General features: G+C 40.6%; 1 protein-coding gene across 6 annotated transcripts; it reads left to right on the top strand.

Annotated features, from left to right (window-relative positions):
• The first annotated feature begins 35 nt into the window (after positions 1-35).
• Positions 36-20,847, top strand: ZBTB25 (zinc finger and BTB domain containing 25). 6 transcript variants are annotated; one of them, XM_073895347.1, is made up of 5 exons: positions 36-372; positions 1,167-1,325; positions 4,192-5,337; positions 13,757-13,936; positions 16,795-20,847. In XM_073895347.1, exons 4-5 carry the CDS (start codon positions 13,764-13,766, stop codon positions 17,921-17,923), a joined length of 1,302 nt encoding a protein of 433 aa, XP_073751448.1. In that variant the 5' UTR covers positions 36-372; positions 1,167-1,325; positions 4,192-5,337; positions 13,757-13,763; the 3' UTR covers positions 17,924-20,847. The 6 variants fall into 6 exon arrangements, with proteins under 6 accessions (XP_073751448.1, XP_025725686.1, XP_073751446.1 ...); XM_073895345.1 differs by lacking the exon at positions 36-372 and adding an exon at positions 389-476; XM_025869903.2 differs by lacking the exons at positions 36-372; positions 4,192-5,337 and adding an exon at positions 389-476.
• The last annotated feature ends 206 nt before the right edge of the window (positions 20,848-21,053 follow it).

Raw genomic sequence — 21,053 nt, 5'->3', positions numbered from 1 at the left:
CCCGGGTCACGCGGTTGTGTGTGGGGAGCCTGTGACGCTCAGGCTCGTCTCCACGCTTCCGCCTACAGAGTCACGACTGAGAACCGTGGCGGAGGTACCCCGAGCGCGGGCCGAACCCCGCCTGGCCACTTGAGTAGGCGGGCGGGCGCGCACGTACGCACGCACGCACGCACGCACACTTCAGCCCCCGCGCCCCTCGTTCCCCGGCTACCAGGCGCGCGGTCACGTGGGCCCATCGCGGGGCGGCCGGCGCGGGAAGCCGCGCGAGAGCGGACCGCAGGGTGCGTGACCGGCGCCGCCGCGTGACGTGCGCGGCGCGGGAGCCGCCCCTCCCGCACGGAGGAGCCGGCTGGCCGCCGCGGCGGCGTCTGGGTAAGCGACGCGGCCCGGCCCCTGTGGGCTGCCCCGGGCTCAGTCCCTCCCGCCGCGAGCCGCCCGGGGCGGCGGCCTGCAGCTGCGCTGGTCGCGGGACAGATGCAAGTAGATGGGGAAAGGGGTGTTTTGGTCCGTTTGACATGTCAATCAGGGCACAGGAGGAAAATGGCACCCGCGAGTGAGCACTGGGCCGAGGATGCCCAGAGCCGCCTTTCGCTGCCCGCAGAAGGCGGCTGCTGGGGCCTGACCCCGCGCGGGAACCCCCGACGGGTCCGCGGCGTTCCCCGGGCGGCCGCGCGAACCCTTCTCGCAAGTGGGCGGGTCTCCTGGTGCAAACTGAGAGACGCTGCAGCCACTGTCCTCTCCCTTCCCCACCCCCGTTTGTGATTACCCCGTTTCTAGGGCAGGAAGTTCCTCCCCCTCCATAATTCATTTCTTCCTTTTTTCAGATTATATTAATCTCATTCTGAGTAAATCCAGTTTTTCTTTTTAAAGTTTGCGCGATCGTTAACTGCTTCCCTATCTCTCGTTATTTTGAGAAATCAAGCTACTTAGGCAGCACCTAGCGCTGTACTTGGAATTTGACAGCAGCTAACATGTTTCATAAAGTAACGCCCATTTCCCCCCAGGAAATTACATTTGGCATTCATTCTCTTGAGACTCGAGTTTTTTTGGCAAAACTGTTGATTCTCACAGGATTTTGTCAAGTGTGTAAAGTACACTTTAGGATGACAGATTTTAAAGCTGAAAGGGGCCTTACAGGAAATCTAGTTCATCCCTCTGTTTTACAGATGAAAACACCCGGCCTAAGGAACGTGTAGCTTGATCGAAGCCCTACACTTTTTGAGTAACTGGACTCCAGGGCTCCAGGCCTTGGTTATTGGGGTCTCCAGCACACCAGGAGCGCAGTGCCAGTCTAACCCACTCACTGTAGAGACAGTCTGCCAGAGGTGATTATACTTGGCTTGATTCGGATTATTGAGAAACAAGGCTTGGCCGTTGTGTGATGGCTCAGGTATTTTAAGGAATGGGGTTGGCATTATCTTTAGGTGGACTAGATTGCGCTAGGATGTATTTTGGGGCTCAAAGCCTGACTCCTCCAAAATTCAGCTCTACTCGGTAAGAATAACCAACATTTGCAGCACTGGTTGCTTCCTTAGATTAAGGCATCAAAGTTCTCTTTAGGAACCTAGATGTGTTTTGATTAAGGTAAACTATCCAGTATCAGAAATCAGTTCCTTAATAGGGAGCAGGATCCTGGGAGAGTACTTGGAACAGATTCGTTCTCATGGCTGGAAGGTTATCAGGAAAGAGTGGAACATCAAAGGGATGGTCAGCAACAAAGCAGGGAGGGGCCTCAGATGACTCGCTTATATATACCTTTTTGCCCAACCCTTCCCTTAATGTCTTATTTGGAGCTAGTGGAGATGGATTCTGCGGGGGCTGTTGGCTGTTTATTGAGCACCTGCAGTGGCTAGCCACTTTCATAGATGAATTTTGAGTACTTGACAAAAAAGGAAGTAGTACTGTTTCTATGTTAACAAACAACAGTCAGAGATTTACCTGGCTTCTGTGATGCTGTCACTTGCCGTGGAATTCAAGGCTAGATCACTTATCTCCCAAGTCCAGTCAGTGATCTTTTACATTGTGTCTTGCTACCACTTCAAGCCAGGAAAGGGATGAGAGAATCGCCTGTGGCTGATTTATTGGCGCCTGTGGTTGCCCAGAGAGGCTGAGCAGGACTTTCAGCTGCCCTCTTTGCTTTAGAAAATGGAGCTCTGTACTTCCACCCTATCTCCTGAGGGGAATGCGCAGGAGCCAGGCTGTCTAGCTGGGGAGGAGGGGCCCAGGAGTCTTGGCCGTAAAATATCCTGGCAGGGCAGTGCTGGGAAGTGTTGCATAATGCCCTCCCCACCACTGAACCAAAGTGATTTATTTACTGTGGCCCGTAGGTGGTGCTTGACCATCTTGTTAAAGAAAAACTTGTCCTTTTTTGTAATAATAGGGCCAGAACAGAGTTGGGGGTTTTATATTATCGCAGGGTTTTTTCCTTGTCTTAAAAAAGAAGTGCAGGTGCTCTTATCTTGATAAATTATAAAGTATTTGTACACCACTTCCTGTGCCCCCTTTCTGCTTATTTATTCCAATTGCATGTGAACTTCAATCTTTCCAGAGAAGAATGCTAAGAAAAATACTACTCCAATTTATAGTAACAGCCCAGGTTATGGAGTCAGACGTAGCAGTATAGATCGGATTTTTTTTTTTTTTTTAAGATTTTTTTTTTTTGAGAGAGAGAGAGAATGAGATAGAAAGTACGAGAGGGAAGAAGGTAAGAGGGTCAGAGGGAGAAGCAGACTCCCTGCTGAGCAGGAAGCCCGATGTGGGACTTGATCCCAGGACTCCAGGATCATGACCTGAGCCGAAGGCAGTCGCTTAACCAACTGAGCCACCCAGGCGCCCCAGACGTAGCTTTTGATCCCCACTTTATACTGTCTGCTAGCTGTGTGTTCTAAGCCCACGTTTTTCCTCATCTGTAAAATAGAAATAAAAATAGCACATAGTCAAGGTGAGGACTAAACAAATGTACATAGAGCACTTAGCACAAGGCCTTGCGTGTAGTATTTACTCATTATAACAGTAGCTATTTTAACTAGAACAGAATTCTCTCTAGGATAGGAAAGATACTGCTGCTTGAACTTGCTTAGGGAGAGTAGAGGAAGAGGAAAGTATTTGAAATAAACATTAGTTTCAGGATTAGTAATTGAATTTATTCACACATCTTCTTTCCCTTTGCGGGAATTTTTTTTCTTCTTTTTTTTTTTAATCTTAACTGAAGAAAAAGTGTTTATATTATTGTTAGTTATTTTTGAAATTTTTCTAAATCGTTTCTTCCCTGTACATATCAATCATACAATGACATTTTGTTCCTTGTGAAAAACTCTAGGCACTTTAAGCAAAGGACTTCATTAACCCATCTGGATAACGTGTTTGTGGAGCATTCTGTGGCAAAGGAAGTATTGGTTCACCTATATTCAGAAATTATAATTATTCTTGTTTGTACTGTATTCTAGGCTAGGTCTATACTAGCGTTGTTGTTATCCAGCTTCCTACTGTCCTTTGAGTACCTTATTTTTTTCTTTCAGAAATGCGGTCATTTTTTTTTTTTAGCAGACTAAGAAGAATTGTTTATTTTCCTTCACAGGGTTCTGATTTTTTTAAGGTTCACTAGCAATTTGCACTTACCGTGTTAGCACTCTTGTTTGCCTGGTGCTGTGGCTTTATCAGGCATCCCACATGTTGGTTAGATGGTTAGAGATATAGTAGGCTGGCTGTGTCTGGCAACAGGCAGGCCCCAAACTAACGTTTCCCTGTTCCGTTAAAGGTTTCTAGAGCATAACTGCTCTTCCTGTGTCATCTACCACGTCTACTTCTTACCCTCTTCTCTAATATGTTCAGTGATTTTCGTAAGCAGATGCCTAGAATTGCTGCACATTTTATCTCAATATTTTCAGATTTGCGATTTCCATATTATCTTCAGATGTTATGAAAATAGGCATAATGGTGTATGAGAGTAAATACTTCTTTTTCCTAAATACTTTTTTAGAAGTCTGAAGATAGTATGTTCCTCCTCTGCCCCCAGTGTCCAATTTACTAGTTTGAGAGCACTTTTGTTTCTTAGAATCTGGTTAATTTTTTTGTTTAAAGTTACAATTAGAATTACGATAGTTGATTTTTGTTCATTTAATGTAATTGGTATAATTCCCACAATTTGAGCACTTCTTGTAAAATTGCTTCTTTTTCTCTGTAATTTTACAGTTGAAATATCCTCTTCGGTTTCCTTGGCTCCCTTCTAACACAGTGGTTCTTGACTGAGCATCATATTAGAACCGCCTGAAGAGCTTTTTAAAAAAGGATCTGAGACTCACGCTCAGCAATTCTGTTTGGCTTGGTCTAGAGCAGGACGCAGGCGTCAGTACAACTCTGCATTGAAAGTTTTACAGTACAGTCAGTGATAAGAGCTACTATTCCATGATAAAATGATCTCCGCAAACATTCTTTCTCTAGGTTATAAAGTGTTATACCTCCATAATCATCATGTGAAAGCACCACTAAAAGGTTAAAATCATTGTATAAAGTCTGTTATCACGTCGCACTTTGAATATTTCTGCTTTTACCTTTGTATGTATAGCCATAAGTACCTCAGAAAAGCTGTACATATTCCTCTGCCAACTTTTCCGTCTCCTTGTCTTAAGGAGAATTTAGTAATAAAGTCACAGTGGTAGGAACCACAGAGAAAATATCTAAGACTGTTTATTTTCTACAGGGACAGATGCCCTACTCCTTTCGTCCTGTTTTTATTAAAGATTCTACAGCCTGAGAAAATGAAAAGCTGTATATTCCAGGATATCGTCTGGCTCCATAGATCTGAGGGTCCAGTCTAACTAACACAAAAGATTTTTTTAAATAAGTAAAAATCAAAAGATGTTAAATTTCATGTTAACTTTGAATTAAAAATGGATACTGGTATAAAGCTGTTCTGGCTTACTTAGTTTGAGCTAATCCAGAGTTACTACAATTTAGTTAGTAAACAAGGTTTTGTAGTCTCTCTTAAATATCAATACCAATTCTATTATTACAGTATAAATACCACTTTGATAATAGATACAGCATCTTAAGATGAAGCACTCTTTCATTTAGGCTCTCGTATTTGTAAATGTAATAAAATGATAAATTATTTTTTTGCAACTTCTCTCACATCTTAAAATTTCCACCCAAAATTCTTTTCTTTCCTTTTTTAAGATTTTATTTATTTATTAGAGCAAGAGAGAGAGAGCACGAGCAGGAGGGAGAGGGAGAAGCAGGCTCCCCGCTGAGCAGGGAACCAGAGGTGGGGCTCCATCTCAGGATCCCAGGATCATGACCTGAGCCGGAGGCAGATGCTTAACCAACTGAGCCACCCAGGTGCCCCTCCACCGAAAATTCTTAAATAAAACTTCTAAGATCTTTCTGTATGCATAGGAAGTTTTAGCTAGTCCACATACTAGATAATTTAATATTGATGGTCAAAGAAAGGATGAGCAAAGGCTATATGAAAAACCCAGCTAATAAATTTACAAAGTAGTTTGTATTAGAAAATGTTTTTAATAACTGTGTTGGATTGGCTCTATTGACAGATAAAATCTGGTTGTGTTGCCTTAAAATGTCAAAGGTCTATTATACAAAGAAGTTTGAGTGAACCTATTATGTATCTAAGTTGTGGTGTTTTTTTCTTTTAAGCCTTTCTGAATTCGTTTCATTTTATAAACTTGGAAAAATTTTCCCTTTATTCAATTCAATATATTTGAAAAATCTGCCATAGTATGTATGTTAAAAGTTTTAGATGGGGGTTTTGAAGAAAGGGGATGAGTTAAAAGTCAGACTTGAAGTACTACCAGCACCATTTAATGGCTAGTCCATCTGACTTGGGTACCTCTCCCACCTTCTCTGAGCCTCTGGGTCCTCAACCATAAAATGGAACTAGTATTGTACCTGCTCTATTACCTCATAGGATTAAAAAAAGATAGCACGGGACAGAGATTCTCCTGGTATGGTTCAAGGACCCCCCAGAGGTTCCTGAAACCTTTTCAGGATCTACAAGGATCTTGGTTTTGCAAGGGCAAAATCTCTTAATATACTTGAATCAAAACAACTTGTGGCAACAGATTGAACACAGAAGCAAAGAACCCAGCTGTATTTTTTATAAAGTCAGGTATTAATACTGTAAAATATAAAACAATGCTACCCTTCCCACTTACAAAATATATGTAGTTATTTTTTAGAAAAAAATTTATGTTAATATATAATGGGTTTATTGTTATTTTTAAATGAATTAAAAATTTTAAATGTCTCACTTTTAATTTTTTATATGGTAAATATTGATAAATACAACACACATAAGCAACAGCTCTTTGTAATCCCTAATGCTCCTCTTAAAAGTGTAAGTGGATCTTGAGGCCAGAACTTTTTAGAACTGATAAAGGGTAATAATGGCTGAATAGTTCTATTGGGACAAGTCTGAACTAGGAAACTACATTTGACCCTTGAACAGCGTGGGAATTAGGGGCATCAACCTCCCTGCACGGTCAAATATCTGCATTTAACTTGACACCGCCCCCAGCCTCCCCCTTTTCGATAGCAAAAACAGTCAATTAACATACTTTGTATGTTACATGTATTATATACTGTATTTTTACAATCAGCTAGAGAAAAGAAAAGAAAATGTTATTAAGAAAATCGTACGGGGCACCTGGCTGGCTCTGTAGAGTGTGCGACTCTTGATCTCTGGGTTGTGAGTTCAAGCCCCATGTTGGGCCTAGAGCTTACTTAAAAAAAAAAAAAAGGAAATCATAAGGAAGAGAAAATACATGTACGGTACTGTAGTGTGTTTATCCAAAAAAATCTGTGTGTAAGTGGGCCCATGCAGTTCAAACTGATGTGGTTCAAGGGTCAACTCTGTAACTTGAAAAAAAGCTTTAGAAACTATCAGATGGCATTTAAAAGTGACAAAAATCAGGCAGAAACTGGAATAAAGTCTACACTTGGAAGAAGGGAACAGCAGTGGATGAGTTTCCATTTTTATGGCTTTTATCCTGAGAGGAGGCTCCAGTTGGTGACAGGAAGAGCTGACCAAACTTAGGTTAATAACCCGTAATCTTACTTGCTTGAAGAAAAGAGGACAGAGTTCAGAGTGACCACATAGCTGGAAAGAAAAGGAAAATCCTAGAAAGGATTCTGGGAAACCCCAAATATTGTGTATAATTCAGCTTGAATCTCTTGCCAACCCCCTAAACTTACACATATGTCGAGCCTCCATACAGCACACCAACAACTAAAAAAACAACCAAAAGGGAGGCAGATTTTGGAGTTTAAGTCCAGCCAAGTTAATTGTAACAACAAAACAAAAACATCAGTACTTTTGGAAGAATATTATAGAATCTAGAGCCTTTACCACAGTAATCACAATGTCTAGGATATTGTCCAAAATGAAACAGGAAACTATCACCCTAATTAATGGAGATTCACTCCAAAATGACCCAGAGTTTGGGTTTGGCAGAGAAGACTTAAAGCGGCTATTATAATTATGCTCAAGAATGTAAAGCAGAATAAAGTGGTAATGTGTCAACAAATAGGAAATCTCAGCAGAGAAATAGAAACTAAAAAGGAATGAGATGAAAATTTTAGACCTGGAAATATATCTGAAATTAAAAATTCAGTGACTGAGTTTAACAAAAATGACAGTCCATGAACTTGTAGCTTAATAGAAAGTATTTCATCTGGAACAAATTTTTTAAATCTTTTTATGTCTTTATTTTTTTTTTTTTAAGATTTCATTTATCTATTTTAGAGGGAGAATCCCAAGCAGACTCCACATGGAGTGTGGAGCCCGACATGGGGCTTGATCCCATGACCCTGAGATCACAATCCGAGCGGAAACCAAGAGCCAGACACTCAACTGACTGAGCCACTCAGGCACCCCTGAAACAGAAAAATTATTTTTTGTGAAAGTTCTATATAAACTTCATCACTATATATTAGCCTCAGGGATTGTTACTCTAGGTTTGTTTCTTTTTTTTTTTTAAGATTTTATTTATTTATTTGACAGAGAAAGACACAGCGAGAGAGGGAACACAAGCAGTGGGAAAGGGAGAGGCAGGCCTCCCGCCGAGCAGGGAGCCCGATGCGGGGCTCGATCCCAGGACTCTGGGATCATGACCCAAGCCAAACGCAGATGCTTAACGGACTGAGCCACCCAGGCGCCCTTCTTGGTTTCCTTCAAGATCTAAACTCAGCTCTTCCCTCTGCATATGGACTGCCTTCATAGTGTGTGAATGGAAGCCATCTACAGAGTACTTTGAGATTCTCTCCTCACCTCAGCCATCTCCTTGCCACTGTCAGAAAGAAATCCCTCTCTTCTCCATGGCTGACTGCTACCCTTAGACTTTTGCTTGTGTTCCTTCTGGCTTCTGGAGACTCCACCCCTCTTCAGCCTGAAAGTCTCTGAGCTGAAGCTGCCCATCATCAATGTCCTATCTGTACCTACCCTTTATGGCCTTTGCTATCTAACATTCCCTTGCAGTGAGAGATTTTGCTCTTGCTGCTTTCGCAGACTATTGTCAGAGGTCACTAGAAATCTCTTAGTCACACTTGGGGTATTTGTAATAGGCCTCATCCCCATGTTTCTCTGCAGTACTTTCCACCATTGGTGGAGACTCCCCACCCAGGTTCTTGCCTTTCCTTCACCACCCCCAATCCCCACTCAATGTTGATATGTTTCCTTATTACTCCTCTTCTTGTTGTATCTTTTTTGTGTTGTTTGGGGATTCATCCTTAGCTTTTTTTCCCCTCTTATTTTACTCAATAGTCCCACCCACTCCTGGTGGCTTCAGCTGTGTAATTACAGAGGACCTCCTCTCCCTGTCTAGCCCTGATCTCTAGAGTCCCAATCCTACATAATGTCTCCATTGATCACTGAACATTTCTACTCAGATGTTCTGGAGTGAACACCTTGAACTCACTGTGTCCAAAATGAAACTTCTCTTTTATGAAGCCAGTTTCTATGCCTCTTCTCTGGCATTCTGGGACCCTGTCTTTATATTGATACCTAACACATGACAGTTACTCTGAAAATATGACCTGAAGGGGTGAATGAATTCTTCCAGTTATCCAAGCTGGATTTCTGAGACTTGCCTTTGACTTTATCTTCCCTGTGGCTGACCACATCCAGTCTGGCTGCCAAGTTGTGTCAGTTCTATGTCTGGTGTATCTCTTGTATTCCTTCATTCCCACTGCCATTACTTGGATATTGCAGTGGACTTCTTGCTGGTCTTTATTTCTCCATACCTTTCCCTTGCTAATCTTTTTTATGTGTTGCTACTAGAGCAATCTTGACTCAAAGGCCTGATGGTGATGATCATGATGGTAATTGGTATTTACTGAACACTTACTGTGGGCCTTACTATTTCTATGTGCTTATGTGCATTATCTTATTAAATCTATGTATCAACCTGTGAGGTAGATACTGTAATTATCCATATTTTACAAGTAAAACCGAGGACCAGAGAGTTAAGCATCTTCTTGAGATCACACAGCTAAATGACAGAATTGGAATTTTAATCCAAGCTAATTCCAGAGTCCAAGCTTTAACTACTATGCTGTTTTGCAGGAGGGGTCCTGCAAAAACATCTTAACACCATTCATTTCAAACACAAGTGGAGTACCTTTCAGTTTTACATTCGGTACTGTGTGAGCTGACCACATCTCTTACTACCCACTTACTTTTGGTTTTTCTATGCCAAACTGAGTTCTTCAGTTACCTATATATTCACACTCCTCCCTGTAATTTTATTCATTCTATTTTTTCCTGCCTGGAATGCTATGTTCACCTTCTGCCTGTTCATCTAAATCCAGTTCAAGTGGTTTATTTTTCATTGGGTTGCCTGATGTTGATCTCCCCTTCATAGCATGTTCTCTGAAATGCTCTTATGACATTTGCCACTTTTACTTTATATCATAATTACCATGTTTTATGTTTTGTCTCCCCTATTAGCCTGCAATCTTCTTTTTTAAATTTTTTATTTAAATTCAATTTAATTAACATATACTATATTATTAGTGTCAGAGGCAGAATTCAATGTGTCATCAGTTGCATATAACACCCAGTGCTCATTACTTCAAGTGCCCTCCTTAATGCCCATCACCCTTTTACCCGTCCCCTCCTCCAGCAACCCTCAGTTTGTTCCCCATAGTTAAGAATTTCTTATGGTTTGCCTCCCTCTCCATTTTCCTCTTATTTTATTTTTCCTTCCCTTCCCCTATGTCCATCTGTTTTGTTTCTTAAATTCCACATATGAGTGAGATCATATGGTATTTGTCTTTCTCTGATTGACTTATTTCACTTAGTATAATACCCTCTAGCTCTAGCCACATCATTGCAAATGGCAAGATTCCATTCTTTTCAATAGCTGAGTAGTATTCCATTGTATATATACCATATCTTCTTATCCATTTATCTGTTGGTGGACATCTGGGCTCTTTCCATGTTTTGGCAATTGTGGACATTGCTGCTGTAAACATTGGGGTGCATGTTAGCCTGCAGTCTTCTTGGTTGCAGCATGTAAGTATTTTTCTTCCGTCCCTAGGCCTTGTATAATGCATGCCTTCAAATAATTTTTTCTTTATTAAGTTTCTCTTCAAAAAATGTTCAGTAAGCGAAGAATTAAACTGTTACTCATAGACCATTAACCACAAGATTTTTGTATATGTGGCTTTTTAGTGTGCCCTTTCTCATTTCCATGTGGTTCAGTAGTTCATTACACTAATGCACTATATATATATATGTGTGTGTGTGTATATATGTGTATATATGTATATAGATAGATCTGGTGAAAATGTTTATGATCTGAGGTTTTTGGGTTTTTTTTAACAATTTGTCAAGCTAGTTTAAACTACTTCAGTTTGAACCATTTCATTGAATCTAAGGCACATGTTTTTCACATGGTGAAATCTCCAGCATACAGTTTTATTTTGGTTTTTAAATCTCTCTGTAATAAATTCGTAGTGTTTGAGAATCCAGGTAAGGCAGCAAATACAATAAATAGTGACTTTTAGTTAAATGGCTTTTTGGAACAATACTCACAATTTGGAGTTTGGTTTACGCTCAGGTCTCTGTAGGTTCTGTTATTTTGTTCCCTCATTTCATTACTGCTTAAAGGCTTTTAAAATGAGATGGTAAGGAGTAAGAGTTTTGTTTTTATTTATTTTTTAATTGGGGGAGGTTTGGGAGAAACTTAATGTTTGAGTAAGTATAATTTTTAAAAGTAATATATGAATAGAATTAAAAGCAGCAAGTTGCAGGATTCTTAAAATACAATATTATTTATATAAAATTTTAAAACATGCAAAATAATACCATACCTTCTGAAGGGATACATACAGATACAGTAGGAACATGATGATATTACCAGTCAAAAACACCAAAGTCTGGATGATGATTACCTTTGGAGGCAAGGCAATGGGTAGTTAAAATGAGGGAGAGAGGGTAGGGGGTCTCTACCACATTTGTAATGTTTACCTTATGTGCTCAGGGGTGGCTGGCTGGCTGCATGTTTGTCACATTGATCTCTGTACCTATTTGTCTATCTGAAATACTTCATAATTTTTTTAAATATTTACTTTACTTATTTGACACAGAGGCACAGCAAGAGAGGGAACACAAGCAGGGTGAGCAGGAGAGGGAGAAGCAGGCTTCCTGCCGAGCAGGGAGCCCTTTGCGGGGCTTGATCCCAGGACCCTGGGATCATGACCTGAGCTGAAGGTAGATACTCAACAACTGAGCCACCCAGGCGCCCCCTTCATGATTTTTAAAAATGAGGGGAAAAGGAATACATGTTGGAATGTACTTATGATGTTAACTTCAATAAGATTTAAGTTCAGGGTGCCTGGGTGGCTCAGTTGGTTAAGTGTCTGACTCAATTTCTACCCAGGTCATGATCTCAGGGTCCTGAGATGGAGCTCCACATCAGGCTCCACGCTCAGCACAGAGTCTGCTTAAGATCTCCCTCTGCTCCCCACCCCCAGCTCACTTGAGCTTGTTCTCTCTCTCAAGGAAAAAAAAAGAATTTAAGTTTAAACAGTACAATTCCCCCACTCTGCTCCCTTGTTTCCCTCCCAGAAGCAAACATTTCACTCATTTCTTTGAATCTTTCCAGAGATGTGTACATAAACAAGAATATATTTCTGTATAAATTTCTCCCCCACCTTTAAAATAACTACCCCCTTTTGCATAAATAGTAGTCTTCCCTTTACAATTTTATGCTTTGCTTTTTTTTACTTAATATATCTTAGAGATTATTTCATATCAGTGCATTAAATATGTAATTTTAATAAAAATAGATTTAACTTTGTATCAGTAATAATTACCTTTTTGTTTACCAGTTATAGCCTAGATTTTATCCATTAATAAGTATTTGTTTCTGTATCAGATTTGTGTAAGCAAATTAAGCAGCAGGAAATCTGGGTTTTTCCCTAGTTCCCCTTTCCAAACATTCTTGAGGCTTCCCGAGATATCTTGATGTATAACCTGACCATTCCCTAGGCATCTCCAGTTTGTGGGTCATGTTCTCTCTGGGAGGTGGAAAGGGAAGACATTTGGATTCTGGAGCCCAGTGTCCAGGTTTGAATCCCCTGCTCTGCCACTTATTAGCAGTGTGACTTGAGTAAATTAACTCTTGGTACTGATTCAGTTTCTTCATCTGTAGATGCATTGAATATTCCCTTTCTTGTATAGTCGTATTGAGAACTAAATGAGTGAAAAGTGCCTGACACACAGGAAGCACTGTAAATGTTAGCCAGTTTTATTATATTATTGATCACTCAGCTGTCTGCTGCCCAAGCTGTGGCCAGTCTCCAGACAGCTAACTCCACACTCTCATCACTGACCTCCTTAGACTTTGGCCTCTGGCTAGTGAGGAAACTTCATTCTCTTCTTCAGAAACTGATCTTTTAAAGTAGGTTCTCCCAGCTGGCCAGTGATGCCCTTTATACCACAGCTGCCTTCTTAAGGCACTGGGTCTGTCTACACAGTCGGGGTGAAGCAGAGCCTCCAGTCTGCCTGGAACTCTGGCACTCTTGAATCCCTTGCTGCTCACACTAGACTTCCTGCCACAATTCTTATGCATGTTTTTCCTCATGCGTGACTTTTCCCAAGACCAGTGGTCCCATTCTGTATTGTTCCTTCAGGAGCCTCCATGCTTGTATGTGTCTGAAACCAGTTAATATCAGGGGTTAGGCTCTTTCCATTAGGTTCCCGGGCCCCATGTAAATCAGGGGATGTGGCTTGATATCTATTTTAAGGGCTCCTGCACATACTGTGACTGATCATGTTTCCCAAACATACTGTATGATAGTTAGAGGGCCAGTGTCCCCTGAGCTCACAGGGATCCCTACAGAGCACTGACAGCTCTAGCCCGGCCAGGACAGCAATATGGACAGTTACAGCTAACACTTGAATAGCAGTTTCCATTACAAGGTGCTTTTCACATAACTTAACTCCTGCAGCTCTGAGGAAGGGGCAGTATGACTAGAAGCACAGCCACATAGATAAAAAAAAGCCTTCCTTTTGCTTCTGTGTTACTCATACCAAGCTACCTTCTTAGATGAAAAAAGACCATATTTTGCAGTTTTAGTGAGGGGATTTAATGTTAGCTAAGTTTGGGGTGAAATTAACAGTATTAAAAACTATTAAGTAATCTCATTTAAATTTAGGCCTCCTTGTACTCTGTAGGTTTGTGTGAACTGTAGCTAATTTTGTAAAAAAAAAAAAAAAAATTGTCCTTTTTCTCAGAGCCACAATGGACACAGCTAGCCATAGCCTTGTCCTTCTGCAGCAGCTGAACATGCAGCGAGAATTTGGTTTTCTGTGTGATTGCACAGTTGCCATTGGAGATGTTTACTTCAAAGCCCACAGAGCAGTGCTTGCTGCTTTTTCTAACTATTTCAAGATGATATTTATTCACCAAACAAGGTAAGGATGTGCTTTTGTAAATCAGAAGAGTTTTTAATGTTGTGATATAGCTAAGCCTTATTATAACATCATTTGCGGGATTCTTTGTTATGGGGTCACCTTAAGAAATATATATATACATACACATATATTTTTTTAACACATCCAGTAATTCATCTCAGTGTGTAGGATCCATGGTGGAAGGTAAAAATGAAAACAGTAATAGCTAAAAGTTACTGAAGGCTTAGCCCATACCCAAGCACTAAGTATTTACCTAATGTACATTCTATTCTCCATACTATTTTAGAGAAAAGGAAACTGAGACTGAGTCAAGTAACTGGCCCATTTGGGATTATATAGCTATTAAATTATCCTCAAATGCGGATCTGTGCTTTTAACGATCTATGTTCTGACTCACTGAGTTGTTGATATCTATTCTATAACACTTTCATAGCAAGAGTATAATGTCATAATTCTACACACCTTATATTCCATATTACAGTTCAGAAGACATTTGTTTCAAATACTTTTTCTCAAGTGTTTTGATTTTTTGAATGTGGATTATCCCAACATGATGGGTATGTAGGGAGTGGGCAGGAAAGTCGTATTCAGATTCTGAGCTCTTAAAGAATAGCTTTAATCCATCCTAGGTTGAAGGAGATAGACTTCTCTCTGTTTTTTTAAATGACCTTGCATGAAATACTTAGTAGTCTTAGCCTCAATCACACATATTCATTTACCTGTTCACTCATTTAAATATTTGTTGGGTACTTACATGTAAGCACTGTACTAGACCCCAGTAACAGGCTAGTAATGCTCCCTGTCCTCAAGGAGTTAGTTCATAGTTTAATAGAGAACACATGTAAAGAAAAAAATTGTGGTGTAATTGATCTGTCTGTGCCTCAGTTTCCTTCTCTGTAAAACACTGGCATAGTATGTATTCTCACCCCATGGTGTTGAGAAGATTAAATGGATTAATAATATTAAAATGCTTAGAACAGCTTTGCCCTGTCAGCTACTGTTATCAATAACTAATGTGATACGTCTATAACAGAAGTGTTGTACAAGGCAGAGTGGAGTGTCAGCAGCCCTATTTTGAGGAGGTTGGAATAGGCTTTACAGAAGCCCTGGATCTTGAAGGATCAGGAGGAGTTTTTTGGATATTGTAAAGGAATGCAAGAAGGTACATTGCAGGCAGAGGGAAAAATTGCATGAAAACATAGGCAGATATGAAACAGGCTAGTACATTCAGGAAACAGAGTAGACCAGAATGGTTGGAATGCAGGGCACAAAGTGGGGAGGAGGTTGGAGTGGGGGATATGTCATGGGTGGTGTCAATGTAGAAACTAGATTAGGAACAGTGCCTTCACATCAGTCTCGTCTAAGAGCTGTGAGTTGGTTCAGCTCCCAAAGCACCTGTTGTGTGCCAGGCACCATGCTAAACTAAATCCAAGAGATACAAAGGTGTCAGGCCTGCTACGTGGTATCTCTGTTGAGCAACTAAAAATCCTCAGTTAACAGCTCTGTGCTGATATAAAAAACCCCTGCCACAGACCCTGGAAGTGGGTGGGTGAGAGCTAAGATTGAAACCCAAGAGGGAATCCTGAGATAAGGGGACTAAAGAAATGGATTGCCAGCATCTGATACCCTGTGCATTCTGAAGCAGACAGGAATTTTTGCTTCAGGGAAGGTAAGTCCATTGGTGCCATTGTTCCCTGACATCCAACACTTCCCTCACGTTCTCTTTATCCTAATTTTGCAGGGTGTTTGCTGATTTCTTGTTATGCTGTTATTTCTATTATCTGAATCATAGATTCATATTTAAAAATTGAGCTTGGGGTTATTTTTAAGTTTTTCAAAGTTATACCTATATTCATTTGTGATTTGAAGAGTAGATATATTACTATAGTTTGGAAGCCAAAATAAGATTAGTATAATTTAAATTCTAAATATTACCAATTTTAATAGATCCTTTTAAAATTTTAAATATTTTTTATTTTGGTAAAATATATACAACATAAAATTGGCCATGTTGACCATTTTAATCATACAATTCACTGGCATTAGGTACACTCACAATGTTGTGCAACCATCACCACTTACCATTTCCAAAACTTTGCATCACCCTAAACATCAACTCTGTACCCATTAAGCAATAACTCCTCATCTCCCCGACCCGACCCCAAGCTCCTGGTTAACTCTAATCTTTCTGTCTCCATGAATTTGCCTATTATAAGTGGCACCATACAAAATTTGTCCTTTTGAGTCTGGCTTATTTCACTTACCAAACGTTTTCCAGGTTCACCCATGTTGTCACATCATTCAGAACTTCATTCCTTTCTTTGGCTGAATAATATGCCATTGTATGTATATGCCACATTTCGCTTATCCATTCATCTGTTGATGGACACTTGGGTTGTTTCCACCTTTTGGCTAATGTGAGTAATGCTGTGATGAACATTGGCATACAGGTGTCTGTTGGGTCCATGTTTTCAGTTCTTTTGGTTGTGTATTCAAAAGACTGTTAAGTTCCTTAAGAGGAAGGTATCTGTTTTATTCATCATGTTTTTCATCCTTGGCACCTAGTATAGTGCCTACCACTTAGGAGTCACTAATTGTTCACCTAATCAGAATATCTGTGTGTGTTTCCCAACTTTAGGCGGTAGGTTGAATACATGAAGACTTGTTGCTGGGCCATAAAGCTGGTGTACTGTGAATGTTTAATTTTCTGTTGATATAGTTCATCAAGGCAGATGGCTAAGTCTGAACTTTTTAGGAAAAAAATTGCATTAGCCTAAGACTGTATAGTGCTAACCAAAAGGCCAACTAGTCATTTTATCTTGTGTGGGCCTGTTTTTTTGTTTGTTTGTTTTTAACAGTGAATGCATAAAAATACAACCAACTGACATCCAGCCTGACATATTCAGCTATTTGTTGCACATTATGTACACGGGGAAAGGGCCAAAACAGATTGTGGATCACAGTCGTTTGGAGGAAGGGATTCGATTTCTTCACGCCGACTACCTTTCTCACATTGCGACTGAAATGAATCAAGCGTTCTCACCAGAGACTGTGCAGTCTTCAAATTTGTATGGCATTCAGATCTCAACGACCCAAAAAACAGCTGTCAAGCCCGGGCTGGAGGTCAAGGAAGCTCCTGCCAGTAACAATGGCAACAGAGCTGCTGTCCAGGGTGACCACCGCCAGCTGCAGCTCTCTCTGGCCATCGGGCTGGATGACGGCACCACAGAGCAGCAGAGGACCCGTCCTGCTGCCCAGGCCTTGGAGGGGCGCCAGGAGCCCCCAGTGTCCATCAAGCAGGAGACATGTGACCCAGAGTCTGCCCAGAGCCACCCCTCACCCTCATCCGAGGCGACAGGCCCCACTTTCACGGAAAGCAGCATCAAAACACACTTGTGCCATTACTGTGGGGAACGTTTTGATTCCCGTAGTAACCTACGGCAACATCTCCATACCCATGTGTCTGGATCCCTCCCATTCGGTGTCCCTGCTTCCATTCTGGAAAGCAATGACCTTGGTGAAGTACATCCACTTAATGAAAATAGTGAGGCCCTTGAATGCCGCAGGCTCAGCTCCTTCATTGTCACGGAGAATGAGCAGCAGCGTGACCACTCAAACCAGGGTGCCACAGAGCCTCTGCAGATCAGTCAAGTGGCTTTAATCTCCAAAGACACAGAGCCAGTAGAATTAAACTGTAATTTTTCTTTCTCAAGGAAAAGAAAAATCAGCTGTTCCATCTGTGGTCATAAATTTCTCCGAAAGAGCCAATTGCTAGAACACATGTATACACACAAAGGTAAATCTTACAGATATAACCGATGCCAAAGGTTCGGCAATGCGTTAGCCCAGAGATTTCAGCCATATTGTGACAGTTGGTCTGATGTCCCCCTGAAAAGTTCTCGCTTGTCACAAGAGCAGTTAGATTCACCTTGTGCCTTAGAGTCAGAGCTCACACAAGAAAATGCAGACTCTATCCTTGTGGAGTAGCAGTTTCTCCTTCATGATTTTTATACCCATGCTGAAAAAGAAAATTCACATGAATTTGTATTCATAAATTATTTTCCTCCTCCACTTCTATTAACTCTTTTTCTTTACCATTGATTCACAGTTTTAAGGTTGTATATATGAGGTCTTCTTATTGTAAGATATATTATACATATGGCTATTAAAATGTAACCTTCAAGTAGAGCTATGAACATGCATAAATCACAATTTAGAAATCAGAAATCAATGTAGGAACTATGGAGTTTAGAGTAAATATTTATAGAATTTCTAAGTTGTAGAATCAGTAAAACCAAATTGAAGTAAATGAAATATTTTTTAAAGAACATTCTAGGCTATCACTTTTGGCTAATTTTTCACACGAATATGCGCCTATGAAGACTATTTAAAAATATTTTCTGCCATATAGGAAGTTAAAGTTATTCTACTGCATAACTATATGTTTTAATCTATGTAAGTTTTGTTTTAGGACATAGCTATAATAAATCATAAGTAGTTTTAAAACCACTTTTTACTTATTAGCTCTGCAGCACCTTACTTGGCTTTTATTTTTTGACATTGAGCATATCTTATTTTTAATAAAAAATATTCTAGTGAAAATAGAGAAAGGGAGAAGATTCAGACATTAAAACAAAATCCTATGGAGAGACATAGGAAGATACATACAGACAGATAAACGTAGAGACAGACTCAGATAGAGCTACACTGACCAACACCCAACACCAGTGTTGTTACCTTCACCTAGAGCATTTTCTTAAAGACCATAAGAACAATTTGAGATTTTTTTTATGACCAGAGGTTTACATCAGTTTTTAAAGAGGAAAATGATAAAATAGAAATTATCTTTCTACTCTCCGTGTCAGAGGATTTTCTAGGCTGCCCGAGTTGATGTGGATTTTCTAAGTGTCACTTGACAAAGTAATTCTTCAATGACACAGTTTTCATTTTTTTTCTGATCCATATCCAGAGTAGATACAGTCAATGCCCTAAAACTATGTCTAAAATCCATGATAGCTTTCCCTTTGTGAATAAACTTAGCTCCCTTTTATAGCAGTGAAACTTACAAAGCTATAACATCAGAAAAATTAAAACTGATGGACTAAATGATAGATTCTCCTTCTTTCTGTAGCTGGGGGATAGCTGGTCAAACTTCACCACAAAGGATAGACCTAAATTGTTTCTGAAATGTTTAAATTTCAAAAATTAGTCCAGAATGACAAAAGAGGGAGGCTTTGAAACAACCCCATCTTTTTTGTATGCTGCCCTGTCCAAAGCCTCACAGACATGTTAGTAGATCTGGTTTGTGAGGCTTAGAAATTAAGTGTATACAGAAACCCTGAGCTCCTTTATGATGGCATCCTTCTGAGGACATCTCCTGACAGTGTCAGGGTTCAGTCAGAAGGGAGCTCAAAGACTAATCTAGCTCATTCTGAGGGCACAAAAGGTTTTCTGTGGGTAAACAGTGAGGTAGGTGAATTTGAAATCAGTTTTTCTTGAAGGCTGAATGAAGAAACCACTGGGCATTGTCTAAGGCAGTTGAGTTTCCATCTCAGACAAATGACTAAAGCTTCCTGGGGTCAAGATTGAAATGTGTTGAGAATGAAATCTAACTAGCTATTGATATAGGATCAATTGTATTGGGAGTGGTTAAAAACAAATGTGTTGCTCTTTGGGGTCAGAACTTCATCTAGTCTTAAGTCATTCAAGCAGTTATTCAAATTTACCCTCAAAGATGTCTTCTCATAGGATGAACACAAATATTAACATTGACTTCATATTTTAGGCTATTCAGGATATATTCCCTAGCCTTCTTCAAGTAAAAGTTTATTTTTCTCATTAGGATAACAGTTTTTTTATTTCTTTCTTCTCTGTTCTTTCCTTCCTGCCCAGTCGTTAGTCCTTGACACAAGAAATGTGTAGCTAAAGGGTGGATTGAGGGTGCATATGAGTTGAGGGGTAGGGCAGCAGTGCAGGGCAGAGTCTGAAGAAATTGTTAAGAGTTTGCTGTGACTGATTAGCCATGGCAGACAACATTAATTTAAAGCTGAAATATATCTCCATTTGTTGGGTGTTAAGAATGTAATGGTTAACTGTATTTTTATTCTCATTCATATAGTTCCTTTTGATATTAGAAGTTCAAAGCAAATGTTCTTTCTTTAGTCTTTTTTTTTTTTTAAGATTTTATTTCTTTGAGGGGCGCCTGGGTGGCTCAGATGGTTAAGCATCTGCCTTCAGCTCAGGTCATGATCCCAGGGTCCTGGGATCGAGCCCCACATCGGGCTCTGTAGGATGCCTGCTTCTCCCTCTCCCGCTCCACCTGCTTGTGTTCTCTCTCTGGCTGTCTATCTCTGTCAAATAAATAAAATCTTGGAAAAAATTTTAAAAAAAGATTTTATTTCTTTGAGAGGGAGAGGGAGCACAAGTGGAGGGAGGGTCAGTGGGTGAGGGACTAGCAGACTCCACACTGAGCAGGGAGCCCGATGTGGAGCTCAGTCCCAGCACCCTGGGATCATGACCTGAGCCAAAGGCAGATGCTTAACCAACTGAGCCACCCAGGCACCCCTTTCCTTAGTCTTCATAGTATTCTCTGTTTTAGGAAGTGGAAAAATGTTAACTCCATTTTATAGAAAAAAAAGTCCCAAGAGGTGGGTTCCAGAGAGCCGGTGAATAGTGGTGTGGGGACTGACCCCACTTTAATTTTTTTTCATTCATTCAACAGACATATTTTTAAAATAACTATGGGAGGGGGGTGCCTAGGTGGCTCAGTTGGTTAAGCAACTGCCTTCGGCTCAGGTCATGATCCTGGAGTCCCAGGATCGAGTCCCGCATCGGGCTCCCTGCTCAGCGGGGAGTCTGCTTCTCCCTCTGGCCCTCCCCCCTCTCATGCTCTCTCTCTCTCTCTCTCTCTCTCTCTCTCTCTCTCATTCTCTCCCTCTCAAATAAAATCTTTAAAAAATAAAATAAAATAACTGTTGGGGTGCCTGGGTGGCTCAGTCGTTAAGCATCTGCCTTCAGCTCAGGTCATGATCCCAGGGTCCTGGGATCGAGCCCCACATCGGGCTCCCTGCTCCTTGGGAAGCCTGCTTCTCCCTCTCCCACTCCCCCTGCTTGTGTT

Source organism: Callorhinus ursinus, unplaced genomic scaffold (assembly GCF_003265705.2).
Source record: "Callorhinus ursinus isolate GAN/ISIS: 27379988/994484 unplaced genomic scaffold, GSC_fseal_2.0 scaffold8, whole genome shotgun sequence".
In the NCBI taxonomy this organism is placed as follows: domain Eukaryota; kingdom Metazoa; phylum Chordata; class Mammalia; order Carnivora; family Otariidae; genus Callorhinus; species Callorhinus ursinus.
The sequence above is the reverse complement of the archived record's forward strand: the minus strand, read 5'-3'. Positions and strand labels throughout refer to the sequence as shown.

Excerpts from the sequence above, each read along its gene's own strand:
- ZBTB25 (XM_025869901.2), top strand. The coding sequence starts at position 13,764 with ATGGACACAGCTAGCCATAGCCTTGTCCTTCTGCAGCAGCTGAACATG. Across the intron at positions 13,937-16,794 it reads ATATTTATTCACCAAACAAG|TGAATGCATAAAAATACAAC; the intron begins GTAAGGATGTGC and ends TGTTTTTAACAG.